The 18,553-nt window shown below is 38.9% G+C and overlaps 2 protein-coding genes across 3 annotated transcripts in view; both read left to right on the plus strand.

The window, feature by feature from the left end:
• Nucleotides 1–5,445: 5,445 nt before the first annotated feature.
• On the plus strand, nt 5,446–7,399 carry LOC124859531 (outer dense fiber protein 3-like). 2 transcript variants are annotated; one of them, XM_047352375.1, is made up of 7 exons: nt 5,446–5,552; nt 5,996–6,109; nt 6,223–6,426; nt 6,551–6,652; nt 6,847–6,968; nt 7,047–7,187; nt 7,262–7,399. In XM_047352375.1, the coding sequence occupies exons 2-7, from the start codon at nt 5,998–6,000 to the stop codon at nt 7,355–7,357; spliced, it is 777 nt and encodes a 258-aa protein (XP_047208331.1). In that variant the 5' UTR covers nt 5,446–5,552; nt 5,996–5,997; the 3' UTR covers nt 7,358–7,399. The 2 variants fall into 2 exon arrangements, with proteins under 2 accessions (XP_047208331.1, XP_047208340.1); XM_047352384.1 differs by having other exon boundaries at nt 5,447–5,552; nt 5,966–6,109.
• Nucleotides 7,400–9,153: 1,754 nt separating this feature from the next.
• Nucleotides 9,154–18,553, plus strand: part of pdhx (pyruvate dehydrogenase complex component X) — a 30,864-nt gene continuing 21,464 nt past the window's right edge. Inside the window, exons 1-3 of the mRNA XM_047346382.1 lie at nt 9,154–9,317; nt 16,775–16,858; nt 18,224–18,324. Of these exons, the coding sequence (XP_047202338.1) occupies nt 9,182–9,317; nt 16,775–16,858; nt 18,224–18,324 (321 nt within the window). The 5' untranslated portion in view covers nt 9,154–9,181. The remainder of the gene's footprint in view (nt 9,318–16,774; nt 16,859–18,223; nt 18,325–18,553) is intronic.

Raw genomic sequence — 18,553 nt, forward strand, 5'->3', positions numbered from 1 at the left:
CAATCAGATACATGCTGGCGGAAGAAAAAGGAAGTGATAAAAGATAGCCTGAGCATAGGCATGAAGACTGCTGGGACTGATGGGATTTTGTATCAGGGATCCTGCTCAGTGGAGCCATTGTATTTCTCAGCAGATACTCTGTTCCATCTAATCAGGGGCTGTTATCATTCCTCCCGTTCACACTCAAATTAACCCGTAAAGCCCTGAGTTCAAACTGTGACTTGGACAGATTAGAGCTGGGTCACTGAAATCATACTTTTTGAATGATAGGAATATGTCACAGAACGCTGACCACAGTCAAGCTAATCACCACTTTAAAAATCTTTAATAAAATAGTTTTAGCATTACTAATTAATGTGTCATAAATCAGTTAAACCAGATGACTAATTCTGAGACGTGTTGAAACACAAAATGCCCAAAGTGATATATGAAGAGACTTGTGTTTTTGCTGTGTTTTTCAGGGCAAGCTCTCTGTGTTTCTTGATAGTCCTGAAGTATGAGGAAGTTTTTTTTTTTTTTTTTTTTTTTTTTGGGGGGTTGACTTTGCTAAGATGTTTTTGTTTTGTTCTTAATGCAACAATAATTTCCTGTTCAGTGTTTTTTCCTTTTTTTTTGAATATCCAATAATGTTGATTTCCTTATGTTGTTCTGACCATTGAATCACTTTTCCTTGCTCCAAGAACACACAACCCCCTTTATCCATTTCATACATGTAATCAACATGTTTTTTTATAAAAAGATTTTGTTCTTTGCTATGTTAAGATGTAATGTTTATTTAATGTTAATAACATTGCTTAATACATTGAAGTAGTGCACTAAAACATAAATTAAAAAATACTTTCCTTAATTTTTCACTAAAGACAAAAACATTTTTGTTTGTTTTATGAAAATTTAATTTTACAAGGCATTTATGAAACTAATAAAAATATTCAACTATTATTATCCCCGGAGGTATACACTGTCCATAAAAGAATATTTTAAAAGGCTTCAGCCTTACACACATTAAAGCCTCTAGTCTCTGATGATCTCTGCATGGGTAAAATCTTTCAAACACTGCTGAAGAATATGAACCTCATACATGATTTACTGTGCTAAAGAAAGATAAGCAACTTTACATATTTACCTGGGTATTAGATTAAAAAGTCAATAATAGACGAATCATAGTTGTACTGTAATAACTTTGCAACATGGGAAAATCAGGGTTTCTTTGGTCGGCCATATAAATTTTATACTGAAATACTAGATCAGATGAGTAGAATGTGTCCATTATTAGATAAATGTTACGTTTGTAGTTCGCATGAATACAAAATCCCACATTCTTCCCACCAGGGGGCAGTAGATTACCGAGGAATACATTTGCTTGTTTGAATTAGGGTGGTTTTCCTGAAATCAGCAGAAGACAAGTGTAATAGTGAAGTTCATGTCAAAATAATTTAGTATTTCACCAACCTATATATTTATATGAAAGAAATATCCAATCATGTAAAAATAGCATCCACTCTCAAAGCTCTGTGTTTTTCAAACTTATTTGGAAATGTCGCCAATCCTGATAATTGTATATAATAATTGTATAATTCTATAACAAACAAAAGAAGTTAACCCAAACACCTTTTTCTCATAATGGATAAATTAGGACACCTCAAAATTTATTTCCACTTAATCACAATCACATATACCACATGAGTTGTGAATGATGATAAAATCTTTACTTAGCATTTTCAAGGAGGTTTGCCTTTATACCTTAGACAATTAGTAAATTGAGAACAGTTAAAATGAGGGTGAACACCATAGTACGATGAAAAGAGCTACCCGAAGACTGTAGCAGCTTGAAAGGGATTTAAAGAGGTCTCAAAAAGATAAAATCAGTCATTCCATAGTCATAGTCATAATGTCTTCACAAGACCTAAAGCAGGCTCTTTCTACTGTTGAAAATAAAGTGCATGATTGTACAATCAGAAGGAGACGCTACTGGCTGACACAAAACGCTCTACACTAAATGAAAATAAAACTGAACTGTATTTAGAAATTCTATCCTCATGTATAATCTGATTTTCTTGGTCCTCTTGCTTCTCATTGTTCTTCATCTAGTCGTCTTTTGATATTTGTTATAATTAGAGAAGTAGGTAAAAAAAGTTGTCAAGCCAAATATTCAAAACCTTTTTCATCACCTCTGCATTGGACTACTGCACCTTTCTTTACATTGGCACTGAACAGTCATCTCTTGATTGGTTGCAGCTGATCAAAAAGGATGCAACACCTTTGTCTACTGGTATCCGAAGACATGAACATATCACTACAGTGTTAGTTAATTTCAACTGGCCGTTTCACTGTTCTTATTTATTTTAAAATTATTTTACTTACTTTTAAAATTTTTAAATGGTTTAGTACCCATTTATTTGACTAAACTGCTTGAGCAATATATATCCAAATGAGCATCATCTGGCCAGACAACGAGCCTTCAGATTAGGAAATACATTTTTGATTTTACACCATCCTTCACTGAAGCAGTCCTAGAAGGAAGAAGGTTTGATAATTACTTCCTTAGTTACTGGAAACACTTGTTGTCATTGTAAGGAGGAGGTTCAATTGGTTAGGAAATTGGAGAGGAACGACAATGGCATCATTGTCTTGAGTTTATGGACTATAGGTATTTTGTATGATAAGTGAATATGCTAAAAAAGATTCACTGTCTTTTCTGTCTCCTTTCTGTCTTAAGAAACAACCAATTTAGATAGTAGAACACTTACTTCTTTAATAAAGAGATGATAATCTTTTAAAGGACTGTTTTAGTTTGAAAAAAAATAATGTAGATTTAACCAGACAAAAGATTGTTATGATAATTCAAATAATTGAAAAGATAAATGTCTACTCAAAAAGCATTGTGTACAGTGGAGAACAAAAGTAATAGCACCCTATAGGAATCTTAGATAGAAGAAGCTGGTTGGTCATTGGCCTTGACCTGCAACAAGGAAATGGTTCAAAGGATATGTACACTAAGTGATGTATCACTAACACAATGTTAACTTTGGTTCAGGATCATGGACCACTGGAGCCAACATGTATTCAGGAAGGTAGAGATAAAGAAAAATGAAGACCAACAAGAACATGACTTACTGGAAGTAATGGTATGGCCCCGAAAGAGCCCTGATCTCAACATCATGAAGTGTGTCTGGGAATACATGAGGAGACAGAAGGATGTGAGAAAGACTATATCCACAGAAGATCTGTGGTTAGTTCTCCAAGATGTTTGAAACAACCTACCAGCCGAGTTCCTTCAAAAACTGTGTAAAATAAATGATTAACACTTCCATTTTGGAAAGCATTTGTTGTTTACAGCATTTTTTCACACCTGCCTAAAACCTTTGCACAGTACTGTATAAATATAGATATATATATATACTGTATATAGATAGATAGATAGATAGATAGATAGATAGATAGATAGATAGATAGATAGATAGATAGATAGATAGATAGATAGATAGATAGAAGATAGATAGATAGATAGATAGATAGATAGATAGATAGATAGATAGATAGATAGATAGATAGATAGATAGATAGATAGATAGATAGATAGATAGATAGATAGATAGATAGATAGATAGATAGATAGATAGATAGATAGATAGATAGATAGATAGATAGATAGATAGACATAATTAAATAATATAATAGCAAATGTGATTGTCAGTTCAAATGAATTTACAATTGTAATTGAATTTACTCGTACTCGTACTCGTCGTCTTCCGCTTTATCCGGGACCGGGTCGCCGGGGCAGCAGACTCAACAGAGATGCCCAGACGTCCCTCTCTCCAGACACCTCCTCCAGTTCCTCCAGGGGGAGCCCAAGGCGTTCCCAGGCCAGCCGAGAGACATAGTCCCTCCAGCGTGTCCTGGGCCGTCCCCTGGGCCTCCTCCCGTCCTCCCGGTGGGACGTGCCTGGAACACCTCCCAAGGAAGGCGTCCAGGAGGCATCCGGTATAGATGCCCGAGCCACCTCAACTGGCTCCTCTCGATGTGGAGGAGCAGCGGCTCTACTCCGAGCCCCTCCCGGATGGCCGAGCTCCTCACCCTATCTCTAAGGGAGTGCCCGGCCACCCTACGGAGGAGGCTCATTTCAGCCGCTTGTATCCGTGATCTCGTTCTTTCGGTCATGACCCAAAGTTCATGGCCATAGGTGAGGGTAGGAACGTAGACCGACCAGTAAATTGAGAGCTTTGCTTTTCGGCTCAGCTCTCTCTTCACCACAACGGACCGGCACAGCGCCCCCATTACTGTGGCAGCCGCACCGATCCGTCTGTCGATCTCCCGCTCCATTCTTCCCTCACACGTGAACAAGACCCCGAGATACTTAAACTCCTCCACTTGAGGCAGGAACTCCCCTCCAACCTGAAGAGGACAAGCCACACTTTTCCGGTCAAGTACCATGGCCTCGGACTTGGAGGAGCTGATCCTCATCCCAGCCGCTTCACACTCGGCTGCGAACCGCCACAGCGCATGCTGTAGGTCTTGGCTAGAGGGAGCCAGCAGGACCACGTCATCTGCAAAAAGAAGAGACGAAATCCACTGGTCCCCAAACCCGACCCCCTCCGGCCCTTGGCTGCATCTAGAAATCCTGTCCATAAAAGTTATGAACAGGACCGGTGACAAAGGGCAGCCCTGCCGGAGTCCAACATGCACTGGGAACAGGTCCGACTTAGTGCCGGCAATGCGGACCAAACTCCTGCTCCGCTCGTACAGGGACCGGATGGCCCCTAGTAAAGGGCCCCCGATTCCATAGTCCTGGAGCACCCCCCACAGGGCATCACGAGGGACACAGTCGAATGCCTTCTCCAGGTCCACAAAACACATGTGAACCGGTTGGGCAAACTCCCATGAACCCTCGAGCACCCTGTAGAGGGTGTAGAGCTGGTCCAGTGTTCCACGGCCGGGACGAAAACCACACTGTTCCTCCTGAAGCCGAGGTTCGACTATCGGTCGGACTCTCCTCTCCAATACCCTGGCGTAGGCCTTACCAGGGAGGCTGAGGAGTGTGATCCCCCTGTAGTTGGAACACACCCTCCGGTCCCCCTTCATAAAAGAAGGGGGACCGGAGGGTGTGTAATTTAATCAGGTGATACTATTTTCCATTTAGTTATGATTGACTATAAAATGTTTCACTAACTGACTGCTGTAGCTTACACAGTTATGTACTACAAAAAGTAATTTTATTAGAAATAAAGAAAAATATCAAATTGTTCTGTTTTATATCCAAATGGAAATGATTGAAAGTAAAAGGCATTGGTTCAGCTGTAGAACCATCTTGTAATCCATAACTAAGTTGCGCAATGTTAAACTTTAATTCAATTTAAAACCTATTTATTTTGGCCTGTTTAGTTTTAATTGCATGTTATTTACTGAATTATTATGATTAAAAATGTTGCCATGACAACGTTGTCAAGGAGACAATGTCAACAATTTCAAAATTCAGATTCAGTTAATTGCTGATGCAGATTTCCACTAAGTAAAGCCTGAAAGGGACAGAGGGAGCAGGACTAGAAACGTAAAGGGTAAATTATTATTTCAACTGTTTTTATATACAGGTTTATCTTTTTGAGATACGATGTCTCATTTTTAAGAGGGATTTGATCATTTTACTTGAGTCACCAAAGAACATTTTACAGAAGTTCTTTAAATGTCTATATACTTTGGTTGAGTAACAGAACATGTTAGGTGTATGAGACATGTTAAATGTCTTTCAGAAGCAGCGGTTTTACTCTTAAAATCTTCATTAGTTTTAGAAAATGTAAACCATACTTGAGATGGTAATATATTATGTCGTTGTTTTTTTATCATTATCTTTTTAGTCAAGTCATTTCTAAAGCTTATTTTTAAAGGGTTTTTTTAATACAAATTTCTAGATTTAACCAGTAAAATAAGAAACTTTATGTTTTAAATGTATTTAATTGTTTCATTAATTTAGCTTAAGGCAGCCTCTTTCTATCCCTCAAAGCAATGCGAAAAGATGACCCTTGGGTTGGGACCTGGAGGCCCCACAGGCCGAGAGGGCTCATAGCTGCACAGATTGGGTGTCCTGGGCCTAAATATGCATTACCTGGACTAACAGGTAAGAATAAAATGTACATTTAACAATGTTTTCAGTTATGTATTTAGTAGTTGAGGAGTTAAACCTCAATTGCATTTTATTATTAGTTTTGTTTTCCTTTTTCCTAATTTAAGGTGCTTTCCAACATGACCCAACCAAACCTAAAGCACCAGCGTTCTCCTTTGGTGCACGTCACAAAGTGGCAAATACAGACTGTTCCCCTGGACCAAAGTATCTGCTCCAATCCACTGTTACAAGATACGGCCAAGATGGGACACCTGCATTTTCACTTCATGGCCGTCTAGAGCTGCCAGCAACCTTCCACACACCAGGACCAGGTTAGTTGGGCCCATTGCAAAACAAAAGAAGAGCTTGTTGAAAAGCACATGAGAAACGAATACCTGCTATTCGCTGTAGTTGAGTTTTTGGACCTTTTTTAAATAATTTTCTTTGGTATTATAGCCCAGTACTTCCCAGAGCATTCAAAAAAGTTAATCTTCAGAGCTACCCCTGCATACAGTCTCTCCGGCAGACACAAAGAAATGACCAGGAACCAAATACCAGGTGAGAAAGGAACTTGGGATTCACATCTGCACTGTATCTGCACTGAAAAAAATCTGAACTCAATTGTATAAATGGTTGTGAAAAAGTGTATGCCCCTTACAGAATTCTTATATTTTTGCTTTTATCCAATCTTAAAATATTCATATCATCATTCAAATTTTACAATCAGACAAAGATGTCTCTTCCCCTGTTAGGTCCAGCAGCCTACATGCTGCCCCCCATATTGGGGACAAAAGGAGTAACGACCCTTTCCGCTCCCTCGTCCACACTCATTGGCCGCACCCAAAAAGGATCGTTTTTTGAGGATCTTAAAAAGGTAAAAAAGAACAGTCGTTGAAATTGATCAAAAAGCTATATTTCCTGTTGTTTTCTTGAACTGTGGCTTCCCTTTCAGACTCCAGGCCCAGCTGCATATAATGCTGTAGATCCGTATTTCTCTAGGCCCAAACCCCCTCATTGTACTCTGAAAGGTCGAAATTTCCCTCCCAACAAAACTACTCAAACACCAGGTCCAGGGTCATACTTTCCAGAGAGGGTAAGCAACATTTTATTTACCAGAAAAAAACTAAAATCCTAAACTTCCTAAGATATAATTTTTCTTCTTTACAGACAACCTTTACAAAACCGGAAGCTTCAGGTTTTTCCTTTGGACTGCGCCATTCACAATACACAGTCCCCCTTATGGTGAAGTTGGATGACAACTGACAAAAAGCTTACTTCAATAAATACTGAATAAGCAAAGGCCAAGATAATTTAGATCATTTCACTCATTTAACTTCACTTTTGGGACAAATTGCCTGTAAGATATTAATAATGCAATTAATTTAGTTTGCACTCACATGGATTTGTTCTGCATATTAATGCATGCTTGTATCTGTAAAGGACCAAGAATTTAACTGATTAGACACAATTTTTGTGATAATTAATAGCAAATAAAAAAGTTTTTGTTTTATTATTTCAGTCAGGATGATTTTTTTTCCAAATCATCCTGACTGAAAGGACCTGTTCATTGGCAGTTTACATTATTTTTATCATCTAATACCTTATTAAATAAATTGTAATTAACAGTTTAAATGTCTAGTTTTAAGTGACCCTAAAACCTGCAATTAATTCAGAGCTTTTTACTGTAAACAATTCCTGATCTGCTTTTGGAGTTAAGAACAGAAGAACATGGATTCACATGTTTAATATTATATAATAGAACTTGCATGTTTTCAGAAGTTGAAAAGACAAGCACATGTGTCTGTGTTTTCTTGTAGTGATGTATTAGTCCCAAACGAAGCGACTCTTTAAGGGGAGTCGGCTCCTGATTGTGAGCTATTTTTCCAGCTACTTTCTCTCTATCACACACACATACACACACACACTTTTTTTTCTATTCAAACAGCACGTCATTGGTGAATATGTGTTTTGTTGTCTCTGTCTCCACAAACAGAGGGGTGCAGGGTCGGCACTTTTACTGACTATTTGGCAATGGGTGTGGGCTGGACTACAACACCATTAGCTAGGCTGCTGTTCCAATTAATCCTGTCTGTTTAAAGTTGCATGGTTTGTAAAAACAAATCCACTGGATTTAGATTGAAAGTGTGACTTTACTACCAGCATCTTGGTCTTGTTGCATTTTAAGCTAATAATTAATATTAAGTGCAGTCATGCTGAAAATCCAACATCAGAAAACTGTCAATTACTGATTGAGTAGGCATCACTTGTCACAGCAAATTGTAATAATTAATATCTTCAACCAATCGTTTTTTTCCCACTTCCGCCTCTCTGCCTACTCAGACGCTTTTCTCCTAAACTCTCTGCTTGCTTGCATTCTTTTACTCCTAACTTTTTATCTCTTAGCCAAAATTACGGAAATATTGGACTAAAACAACTTCTTACCAGCGACTCCCAAGGATTATTATTATTATTTTTTTATTTTTTTAAAGGACTTTGATGTTTTTATAATCGAACTCTAAAGCAGGACAAGTCCTTCAGGATTCTAGGGCTGACATGATCTGGACCTGCAGCCTTATTCTGATTCAGTCTCTTCAGTTGCATCTTCACTTGACTTCTTGAGACACACAGGTGGAAGGGGGAAGCAAAGGAAGCAATAATATATAGTAATAATAAAAAGTTAAATGATAATAATAAAGTAATAATAATATATGTAACAATAATATTAACTCTATTAATTCCAAATAATTTGTTTAAAAAATAATTTGCTTTCACTTTAGTCAGTCATCTTTGTTAAATAGGTCTTCCATTCATTCAGTTAAGTCTTTAAAAATAGAAACAGAATTAAAGACCCAAGGAGGGCCAACGTATGAAGGATCAATTTGCCTGCTCGTCATTGATTTTTTAAGTTCATGATTTATTTTCAATAAAATATAGTTCATCCCACCTCACTCGATAACCCTAGAGTTATTTTGTTCTTCATGAGTTTCTAAATGTCAGTAAATATTATAAAGTAGGATCTTCCTTAATTCTTGTTACTTTATAGTCAGGCACTTGTATGGACGCATCTCCCCGTCTGAGGACGACAATATGGCGGTCTCCTTGCGCCTGGGTCATCAGGGAGTGTTATTTGGCCTCAGGTTGTCTCAGTTCAACAAATTGTTGTGGCCCAGACAGCCGTGTCAGGACCGCGTGAGATTTTTCTTTCAGTCGCCATGGGTGCTCGGTGAGTGTTGAACGGTAAACGTACGGTTAGCCGTTGTCCTTCCTTAGATGACATCTGCTGCTAGCGTCATTTGTTGTTTCCAGTAGTCAGTTGTGTTTTGGATACTTTTGTCATATTTTGGTCAGATGTTATGTTAAGAAGCAATCTTGATAAAATATCGGTGTTACAACTAGCTGTCGTGGCTTGGATGTAAGGCATAATCTACTGGATACTTAGTAGCTTAGTTTTGGATCGTCCCTGATATTGCTCATCGAAACATGTTGGATTGCTTCTGAGTTTTTTGTATCTTTTTATTTAATGACTGAAAAAGCCTTTTGCTTTTTCACTTGCTAATAGAAAGATAGTTTCCTTAGCGCCACTACATAAATTGGGAGTTATTTGTTACGTAACAGCCTTGAACATAAATTGCGTTACTTAAAAATCAATGTCGGGATTAGGGTTACATGGTTTTTTTTTTTTTTTTTTTAACAAAAATCTATGCACATTTGGGAGTTTAGTGGACCAAAAATCACAAGTTTTATTCGAGAGCAGAGGTGGCCAACCTCAGTCCTCAACAGGTAGTGTGTGCAGGTTTTGGATGTGTTCCAACTAGATAGAGCACAGCTAAGTTAAATGGCTGAGTTCCCTCCTCAGTATTGCCCCTTTTCCACTGGCTCGATTTGGCCCTACTCGACTCCACTCGGCTCGCTTTTCGAGCGTTTCCATTACAATTTTTTCCATACGGGTATCTACTTATTTGGTCCCTGCTCCTGAGCAGGTACGACCTGGGCTGAGTAGGGACTACATGTGACGTGCCCAGACTGCTTTTCACTGATTGGCCGTGGGAGGAGGAGAAATGAGAAGGTTTTCGTTGAGACAGTACAGGGAAAAGTTAATAAAACACAAGAGCAACTACAATAATATTAAGAACATTTACGGGTCACAAACCATGCCCGAAGTCTAACAGAAAAGAAAAAGGACAAATCACCTTACATTACATGCAGGCATAGCGCAGTATGTAATAATATCCTAAATCAGCTAATCACACATAAAATCAGCTGTTGAGAGGCACAAACATTTCCCCTAGAACACACAAAACAAAACCACCATTAAACAACGTGTTTGGTTCGGAAATTTATTTGCGGTCCTTTAGTGAACCAGCGTCTGCAGGAGGAAGGAGCAGGCAGAGAGCAGCTGCCTGTAACCAGACTGCCTATATCGTATCAAACAGGAGGACGAGACCGCTGAATCTGCGGAGCACGGATATGCACTATCCAACTTAAAACTAACTTCGAAGGTCAAAAGTCTGTGGTTTTGCTCTTTTAAGTCCTTGTCCTCGTTATTGACATGGCTGAGACAAAAACGTTTTCATAAGCCCAAAATTGTAACTTCTTCAGGCAAACTTTGGAGCTTCACCATCCAGACAGCAGTGTCTCTCTTCTCTGCTTCATCTGCCACACCCCCTAACATCAGAACCCCTGAGCCTTATTTTATAAGTTCTGGCTGGGCTGTGGTCCAGATAATTATGCCAGTGGATCATTTTAGACATTCAATTCAAAAATACGTTATTAATCCCAAAAGGGAAATTAAATGTTGTTGTAGCTCATTATGAAGGTTTCTTCAAAGAGCCGTTGTAGATGCTGATGGCTGTGGCCAGGAAGGATCTCCTGTAGTGCTCCGTCTTATAGCAGATCTGAAGAAGCCTCTGACTGAAGACACTCTGTTGTTGTAGGACAGTCTGATGAAGAGGATGCTCAGGGTTCTCCATAATGTTCTTCATTTTATGAAGAATCCGTCTTTCCACAATAATCTCCAGAGGTTCCAGAGGAGTCCCCAGAACAGAGCCAGTCTTCTTTATCAGCTTGTTGAGCTTTTTTAAGTCCCCGGCTCTGATGCTGCTTCCCCAGCAGATGATGGCAGAAGAGATCACACTATCCACAACAGACTTATAGAAGATATGCAGCATCTTGCTGCAAACACCAAAGGACATAAGCTTCCTCAAGAATTACAGTCTGCTCTGTCCCTTCTTGTAGATGGCTTCACAGTTGCATCTTCACTCTAGTCTGTTGTCCAGGTGAACACCAAGGTATTTATACTCCTGCACCACTTCCACCTCTTCTCCTATGATGGAAATAGTTTTTGACTTATTCCTGTTTCTCTTAGAGTCTACAATCATCTCCTTTGTTTTAGTCACGTTCAAAATGAGATGATTGTTTCCACACCATGTCACAAAGCGATCCACCACCTTCCTGTACTCAGCTTCTTGTCCATCTCTGATCCACCTCACGACTGCAGAATCATCCGAGTATTTCTGCAGATGACAGGAGTCTGTCTTGTACTGGAAGTCTGAGGTGTACAGAGTGAAAAGGAATGGTGCGAGTACAGTCCCCTGTGGTGCTCCTGTGCTGCTGACTACCTGGTTAGACTCACAACCCTTCAGTCTCACAAACTGTGGTTTGTTTGTCAGGTAGTCTTTGATCCAGGAGATTGGTGAGGCCTCCACCTGAGTCTTCTGGAGTTTCTGACAAAGCAAATCAGGTTGGATGGTATTAAATGCACTGGAGAAATCAAAGAACATGATCCTCACAGTGCTGCTGGCTTTGTCCAGATGACAGTGGGTTTGTTGAAGCAGGTTTATGATGGCCTCTTCAACTCCAACTCTACAGCGATAAGCAAACTGAAGGGGGTCCTGATGGTTTACTGTTTGCTTCCTCAGGTGGGCCAACAGAAGTCTCTCTAGGACCTTCATGATGTGGGATGTCAGGGCAACAGGTCTATAGTCATTGAGGACTGATGGGTGAGTTTCCTTTGGTACCAGAACATGACAGAAGGTCTTCTACAACACCGGAACCTTCTTCTGGGCCAGGCAAAGGTTGAAGAGGTGCTGCAGAATCCCACAGAGCTGCTCTGCACAGGCCTTCAGGACTCTAGGGCTGACATGATCTGGACCTGCCTTATTCCGATTCAGTCTCTCCAGTTGCATCTTCACTTGACTTCTTGAGACACACAGGTGGAAGGGGGAAGCAAAGGAAGCATCAGCATTTTCTGATATGGTTACATGTCCTGGATTACATACACCATCTGTTTTTCACAAGTACTGCCAGTCCACCTCCTTTACATTTGCCGCTCCTCTTTAAATCTCTGTCTGCTCGTATGGTTAAAAAGCCCGGCAGAGAGACGCTGGAGTCGGGGATATGATCCTGCAACCACGTTTCATAAACATAAAAACTATGGGAAGAAACTTGTGCCATCAGAAACTGAATTTGAATTGCTCTTACTGAATTTGTATTTGTGTAATTTGAAATTAAATGCACTGGTTTGAAAATAAATTTCACTAAAGTGAAACTGAATTTTATGGTTTGAAACTGAATTCATTTGCTTTTAAAATGTATTTCGTTGTATTAAAAATTCACTCGTACACTCGTCATAACCAAAATAACAAGTCTGTTGATGTGTTAAATAGCGTCTAACAGGCACTCGCAGCTTTGTGGCGTCAGTACGGAATGGATTTATCAACAGCTGCAGCCCCACAGTGCCGGGCTCTGCGTCTTTTCTTTTTTTCTTTTCCTCAATCATGGGCGGGCGCAGTGGACTATTCAGCCAATCATGGCCGTTGTTCTGAGGCCAACGCATCACGTCACACGTAGGTCACATTTAGAAAAGCACGATTGGCTGGAAATTCCAGCATCTGTTTCCAAATCCGGACATGGATGCCTTGAAGGTTCACAAAAAAACTCAGACAGACTTTGGCGATAGGCTGATGACAACTGATTACAACCACACATTCACGGAATGGTCAAATTATCGTACATTTGGCCTTTTTTAGGAATATTGATGGTACATCGAATAGAGAGCAAAATTGTCGTACAAATACGATAATTATCATACACCTGGCAACACTGGTCGGTCCGCTTTTCTCTTGCCCTTACCGCAACGCAACAAAATATATTGATGACAAATACCATTTGTTTAATTTATTTGTAAAGCTTCCCACAACTTAAACACTAACATATTAACTTTAGCTAAACTTTAAATCAGTTTATTTGCAGAGCATAATAATAATAGTAATTATTATTATAATAAATAAACCAAACATTAATATTAGATTTAATCTGACTGAATTATATCTGTTTAACTTCCAACCATTGGGGATACCCAGCGGGATTTTGAAAACAATGGGCCGGGAGTCAGCTGTTCTCTCTGGGTTTAGCGCACCTCAACCACCCGGTCAGCTGACAGCTAGTGAGGCATGCCAGCTGCTGGGGCAGCGGACGAACACATCGGCGCATTTGTGCAATTAAGCGATATCTTAGTTATTTTTTGGTATACACAACTACATTCTCATCTAAAAACATTGTAAAAGTTCAGTTGTTTCATAGAATGTGCAATATATCCAATTTTATTCACAACTTTTCTCTCTCCTCCGGCCTTTGCTACTTTCGTTTGAACAATCTACTTTGACCCGCAATGAATCATGGGACAGGGTGGGACATGGAGGATACACCGGACTCATCCTTCAAATTTGGGGATAAGAAGGACGCATTTGTTGGAACCTTGGAGATTGGACAGCATTTGTCGCCTCATCCAGGATGTTGTCGGTCTACAAATGCATTCTTCAAAGGATGCAGTCCTGAATTTGGACGCAGCAACAGTGAATGACATTCGTGAATCAGTAAATCTGTGTTTGATTAATCTGTGGCTTCAAGGACTTGGATGTGTGACCCAAAAACTGAATTTTGTAACTGAAATTGAATTTCAGACCTGAAAGTGAAAGTAATCAAACAGAATTTTCATTACAAAGCAAAGCAATTTTCAAACAAGACAAATTGAGTTTTAAACCATTATATTCAGTTTCAGTTTAGTGAAATTCATTTTCAAACCTATACGTTTAATTTCAAATTATACAAATACAAATTTAGTCTGAGCAATTCAAATTCAGTTTCTGATGGCACAAGTTTCTTCCCATAAAAAACATAAATAAGACATTCTTGCATATACCTTAATACAAACATTATTAGTATTTAGTTTATGTTTTTATTTTCTCTTTTTTTTTATCATTTCATGCAGATTACTCTAATGTGACAATGTAACACAGTAATGTTAATAGCAGTTCAGCGCACTACACTCATAGCTGGAGGCGGGGTTTCAGTTGTCATAGCTTCAGCTGTTGGGGAGTCAGTGGAAACACAACAGTTACCGTACCGATGAGAGCGAAACCGAGTGGTGCAGAGCCGCGTTGGCTAAATTGAGCCAGTGGAAAAGGGGCAATAGTCACCTAGCTCTGCAGAGGCTTGGGTGTAACAGTAGTCCTTGCAATCGAAGAATTAAATGTGACCTCTCATTTGGGCCAAATATGACTGAGGAGCCTTAAAATGCCCAGGTCTTGTCTATTGAGATGCATCCTAATTAAAAAGATTTGCCACACACATGCATACAGGAAGGCTATAATTAATTCTATGTATCCTGTACAAAAGATCTGAATGCTGGACTCTTACATTGATTCAATTCAATTGAGTTTATTTATATAGCGCCAATTCACAACACATGTCATCTCAAGGCACTTCACAAAGTCGGGTACATACATTCCAATTAATCCTAACCATTGAACAGTGCAGTCATTGAATGGGTCACTTGGGTCTGACAAGGTCTGGGAAGAGTAAGGCAGGCACCTTTAGAGGAAAGTGCGACTCTACAAATAGGTGCAAAGTTTTTCTGAATAATCACCTTTATCTAATGATGAAGCTATACTAATTCATATCTGGGATGTGAACTGCATCTTCTAGAAGCACAACACCCCTATTTATTTAGCATAAAGACATATTTTTTGGGAGGATGCATAAGAATAAGGTGACATGATTTAAAAAGTTCTTTATTTCCCACCAGTAATTTCAGTATCATGCTGTAGCCTGCATTGTCACTGCAACATCAATGGGAGAAATTGGACCAGCAACTTTTATCATTATAATAGTAAAAACAACAAATGGGAAATATATTTTGGATGTTACTGTTTCATTTCTTCTGGAGAAGTTCAAACACTTGTTTGAAGGTACAATATAAACTGTTTTGGTAGCTCAACATTCCATAAAGCATGATTGTGTTTCATAAAGTTGGAATGGTCCTATCTCCTAATTGAAACAGTAATTGATCTTATGTATGAAGGCATTTAAAATATGCATGATTAATGAATAAATAAAAAGACATGTTGCACCACTGGCATCCAGCAGATGGTATTAGATCTAAACCGTTTGTTGAATTGGTTCTTTTTATGTTGACTTGTTTTTATGGAATTGTTAATGAAGCAAGTTCTGCAAGAAAGTTCTATTTCTGCCTTCGGTAGAGTTTACTATAGTGCTTGAAGCCAGCATGTTTTTTTCCTCTCTTTAATAAATAATCGTGTAGATTCCATTTTCACAGCAAATAATTTGACTTAGTCAAGCAGAAATTATCTTTTAAAAACATGATGTTTTGATTCATATTTAAGATTTTTAAAACTGATAATAGAAATAGAGTAAAAGTTTTTTGTATTTCACATCCTCATCAACTTTATGTACAATTGATTCTGCTCTCCTATCTGTGTTCTTCTTTTACAATCCCTTACCATCATACTTTCATTTGAGTCCATGCAACAAAAAGATCGAAGGAATCAGCTATTCCTTTCAAGCTCTGTTCTGTTTTGCATTGAACCTGCTACATTGTTGTCATTTGTTTTTATATAAAACTGCATTACAAGTTGTTATGGCACTGTGATGCACCTGCACCTTGTTCTTTCTTGGTTCTTCAAACTTGCTGCTCTCATTTCTCAACATTTACCTCTTTGACTCATTGCAATATTGAACAATTATTTTGCATTTGCATCTTTGGTCATCCCTGATGAATAGATGTAGTTTAAATGTGTGGGGAAAATATTTATTATGGATGTTTTGATATTGAGAGATACACCTGTGTGTGTGCCTCTGTGGTTACAGCCTCCATTCTCCAAACATCTGCTTTTTCCAGGTATTTTACGAACTGAAAAGTGAAAAAAAAAAAATTCTGGCCGAGGTCAAGAAAAGAAGTCAGACGAGAAAAGTGGAGACAAGGAGGACAAGTTAAAATGACAAAGCTCTCTTCTGTCTAGCACTCTGTTAAGAACCAGTTGACCCCTGGGCAGCTAGTTGACTGTTGTCAGTGACACAGATTGGCTCAAAAAAACTAAAAGAGGATTCAAACCTCTTTGTTTTGATACAGATGTTGTCCAGGCCATCGTTAGATGTGACCTGCGTCTGCTGCCCGTTTTTTACAGTTGTGCTGTCATTTTCTCTGCTCTGCAGCTGTGAGCTGGATGTGTTGACCTACTCAAATTTGGTTACAGCTCAAACATTCTGTCTTTAGGCTTTTTACTCCACTTCTTCAGACATCTATGTTGCTCCTTTTGATTTTATGCTGTTACGTATGCTGTTACTTTTCATTGCTAGTGTTGTCTACCTTCTCTCCTCTAGGTGTCAGTCCACTCAAAGTGGAAATGCCAGCCCTCTCCCCCACCATGGAGGAGGGGAACATAGTCAAATGGCTGAAGAAAGAAGGTAAAGGGTGCACATGTGTACATAGTTCCTTCATACTATGTCTGTTTTAAAGTTTGATGTTACCTCACAGACTGTTTTTGTGAAACAAAGTCAAAAGCTCAGCGTTTCTCTTTCCCATAATTAAAGACCATAAGCAGCACTAGTCAATTACTAGTCTGATGGAAGCTGAAGCAGTGAACAGTTTCTTCATTGGCTCAAGAGGACTCATTGCTTTTTACCTCTTAGCAACTCTTCTTGGCCAGGTGCCTTAGCCTCGCCTCTTACTCATCTGGGGATAGTGTACTTTGTTCTGATTGGCTGCTCTGCTTTGTTGCCGTGTAGTTATGTGGCATCAGTTGAGGTATTTACACTAAAGGGCCATTGAAATAAGGGAGGAGAAAGTATTGTTATTTACTGGTACAAATTAATTTTAATAAGGATTTTGATGCATATTAAAGACTAAAATTGTCTTTGGGGCACAGTAAAGTGTTCTTTAATTCTAAATTGAACACTTTATTTATTTTTATTTTTTTGCGGTTTCAGATTTTCTTTTTATTACAGATGTGCTAACCTGCTTTTTATTTTGTCCAGAAACATATAGATTTTATTTTAACTGCTTTCTGATAGAGCAGAAGTAAAAAGGCTCAAAGCCCCCTCCTCCCCCCCCCCCCCCCCCCCCCCTTATATTCCCATTCATTCTTTATTTCACACAAACTGAAAACTCAGCTAATGACCAGAGGGGTCAGATTTTTTTTCTGCATTACCAGCTGATTGCAAACTCTTTTTTATTTTTTTCTTGGACTAATGAGCGCACCATTTTTAAGCACCAACAGCTTGCCCTAACTGCACCGCTCTTCGGTATGGAAGTTGTTACTCTGGAAAGCTGTAGGTTTCTTGTCTTTTTTGCCCTTTTATTTCATACTTCTGTAGTTTTCATACCGGACTCTTTTGGGCTGTCTGCCACAGGACGTCAGTTCATACCCACTTTTGGGATATTTAGTTTAATTGTTGAACTGGTGCTGACTTAAGTACTTGGGGTGGCTGAACATATTACATCAAAGTTGCTTTGTTGTGTTCTTTTGACCATTCTACCACCGTTTCCTTCAATAACCATTCTTTTTCTACTCACCCAAATGAAGTCCTCTGACAGCTTTATAAGCTAACTGAAATATGAGCTGATGCATTTATTAAAAATGCCACCAATGATTATTTTTCATGTATTCAAGTCACAGCACAAGTGATTCATCTGCACTTCAGCTTAGTTCAGAACCATTTAATTATGAAAATTATGTTTGATCATTTTCTGTGTGAATGCCAAATCAGTATTAATGTGTCCTTTTAACAAAGTTCTGAGATTTGGTTCTTTTTATTTATTTTATTTGTCAGGTGAGCCGGTGGTAGCAGGCGATGCCCTTTGTGAGATTGAGACCGATAAGGCGGTGGTTACCATGGAATCCAGCGATGATGGTGTTTTGGCAAAGATATTGGTAAGAGAGCCAAAAACCCTCAAGATGATTAGATATGAATTTAACACCATGGAATCTTGAGAACTCGGAACAGTTCTGTCATGTAACTGATACATAACTTTGGTTTGGAGTATATTCATATTCACGTAGGGTTATAGTGTTGCTTTTTCCTACTGGGGTTCCCTCATTGGATGTGCTAATTGGCTACACTTGTTTTGTCTGCTTTTCCTAAACAGAGACAGCAAAAGCA

The sequence above is a fragment of the Girardinichthys multiradiatus genome, chromosome 2 (assembly GCF_021462225.1).
Source record: "Girardinichthys multiradiatus isolate DD_20200921_A chromosome 2, DD_fGirMul_XY1, whole genome shotgun sequence".
In the NCBI taxonomy this organism is placed as follows: domain Eukaryota; kingdom Metazoa; phylum Chordata; class Actinopteri; order Cyprinodontiformes; family Goodeidae; genus Girardinichthys; species Girardinichthys multiradiatus.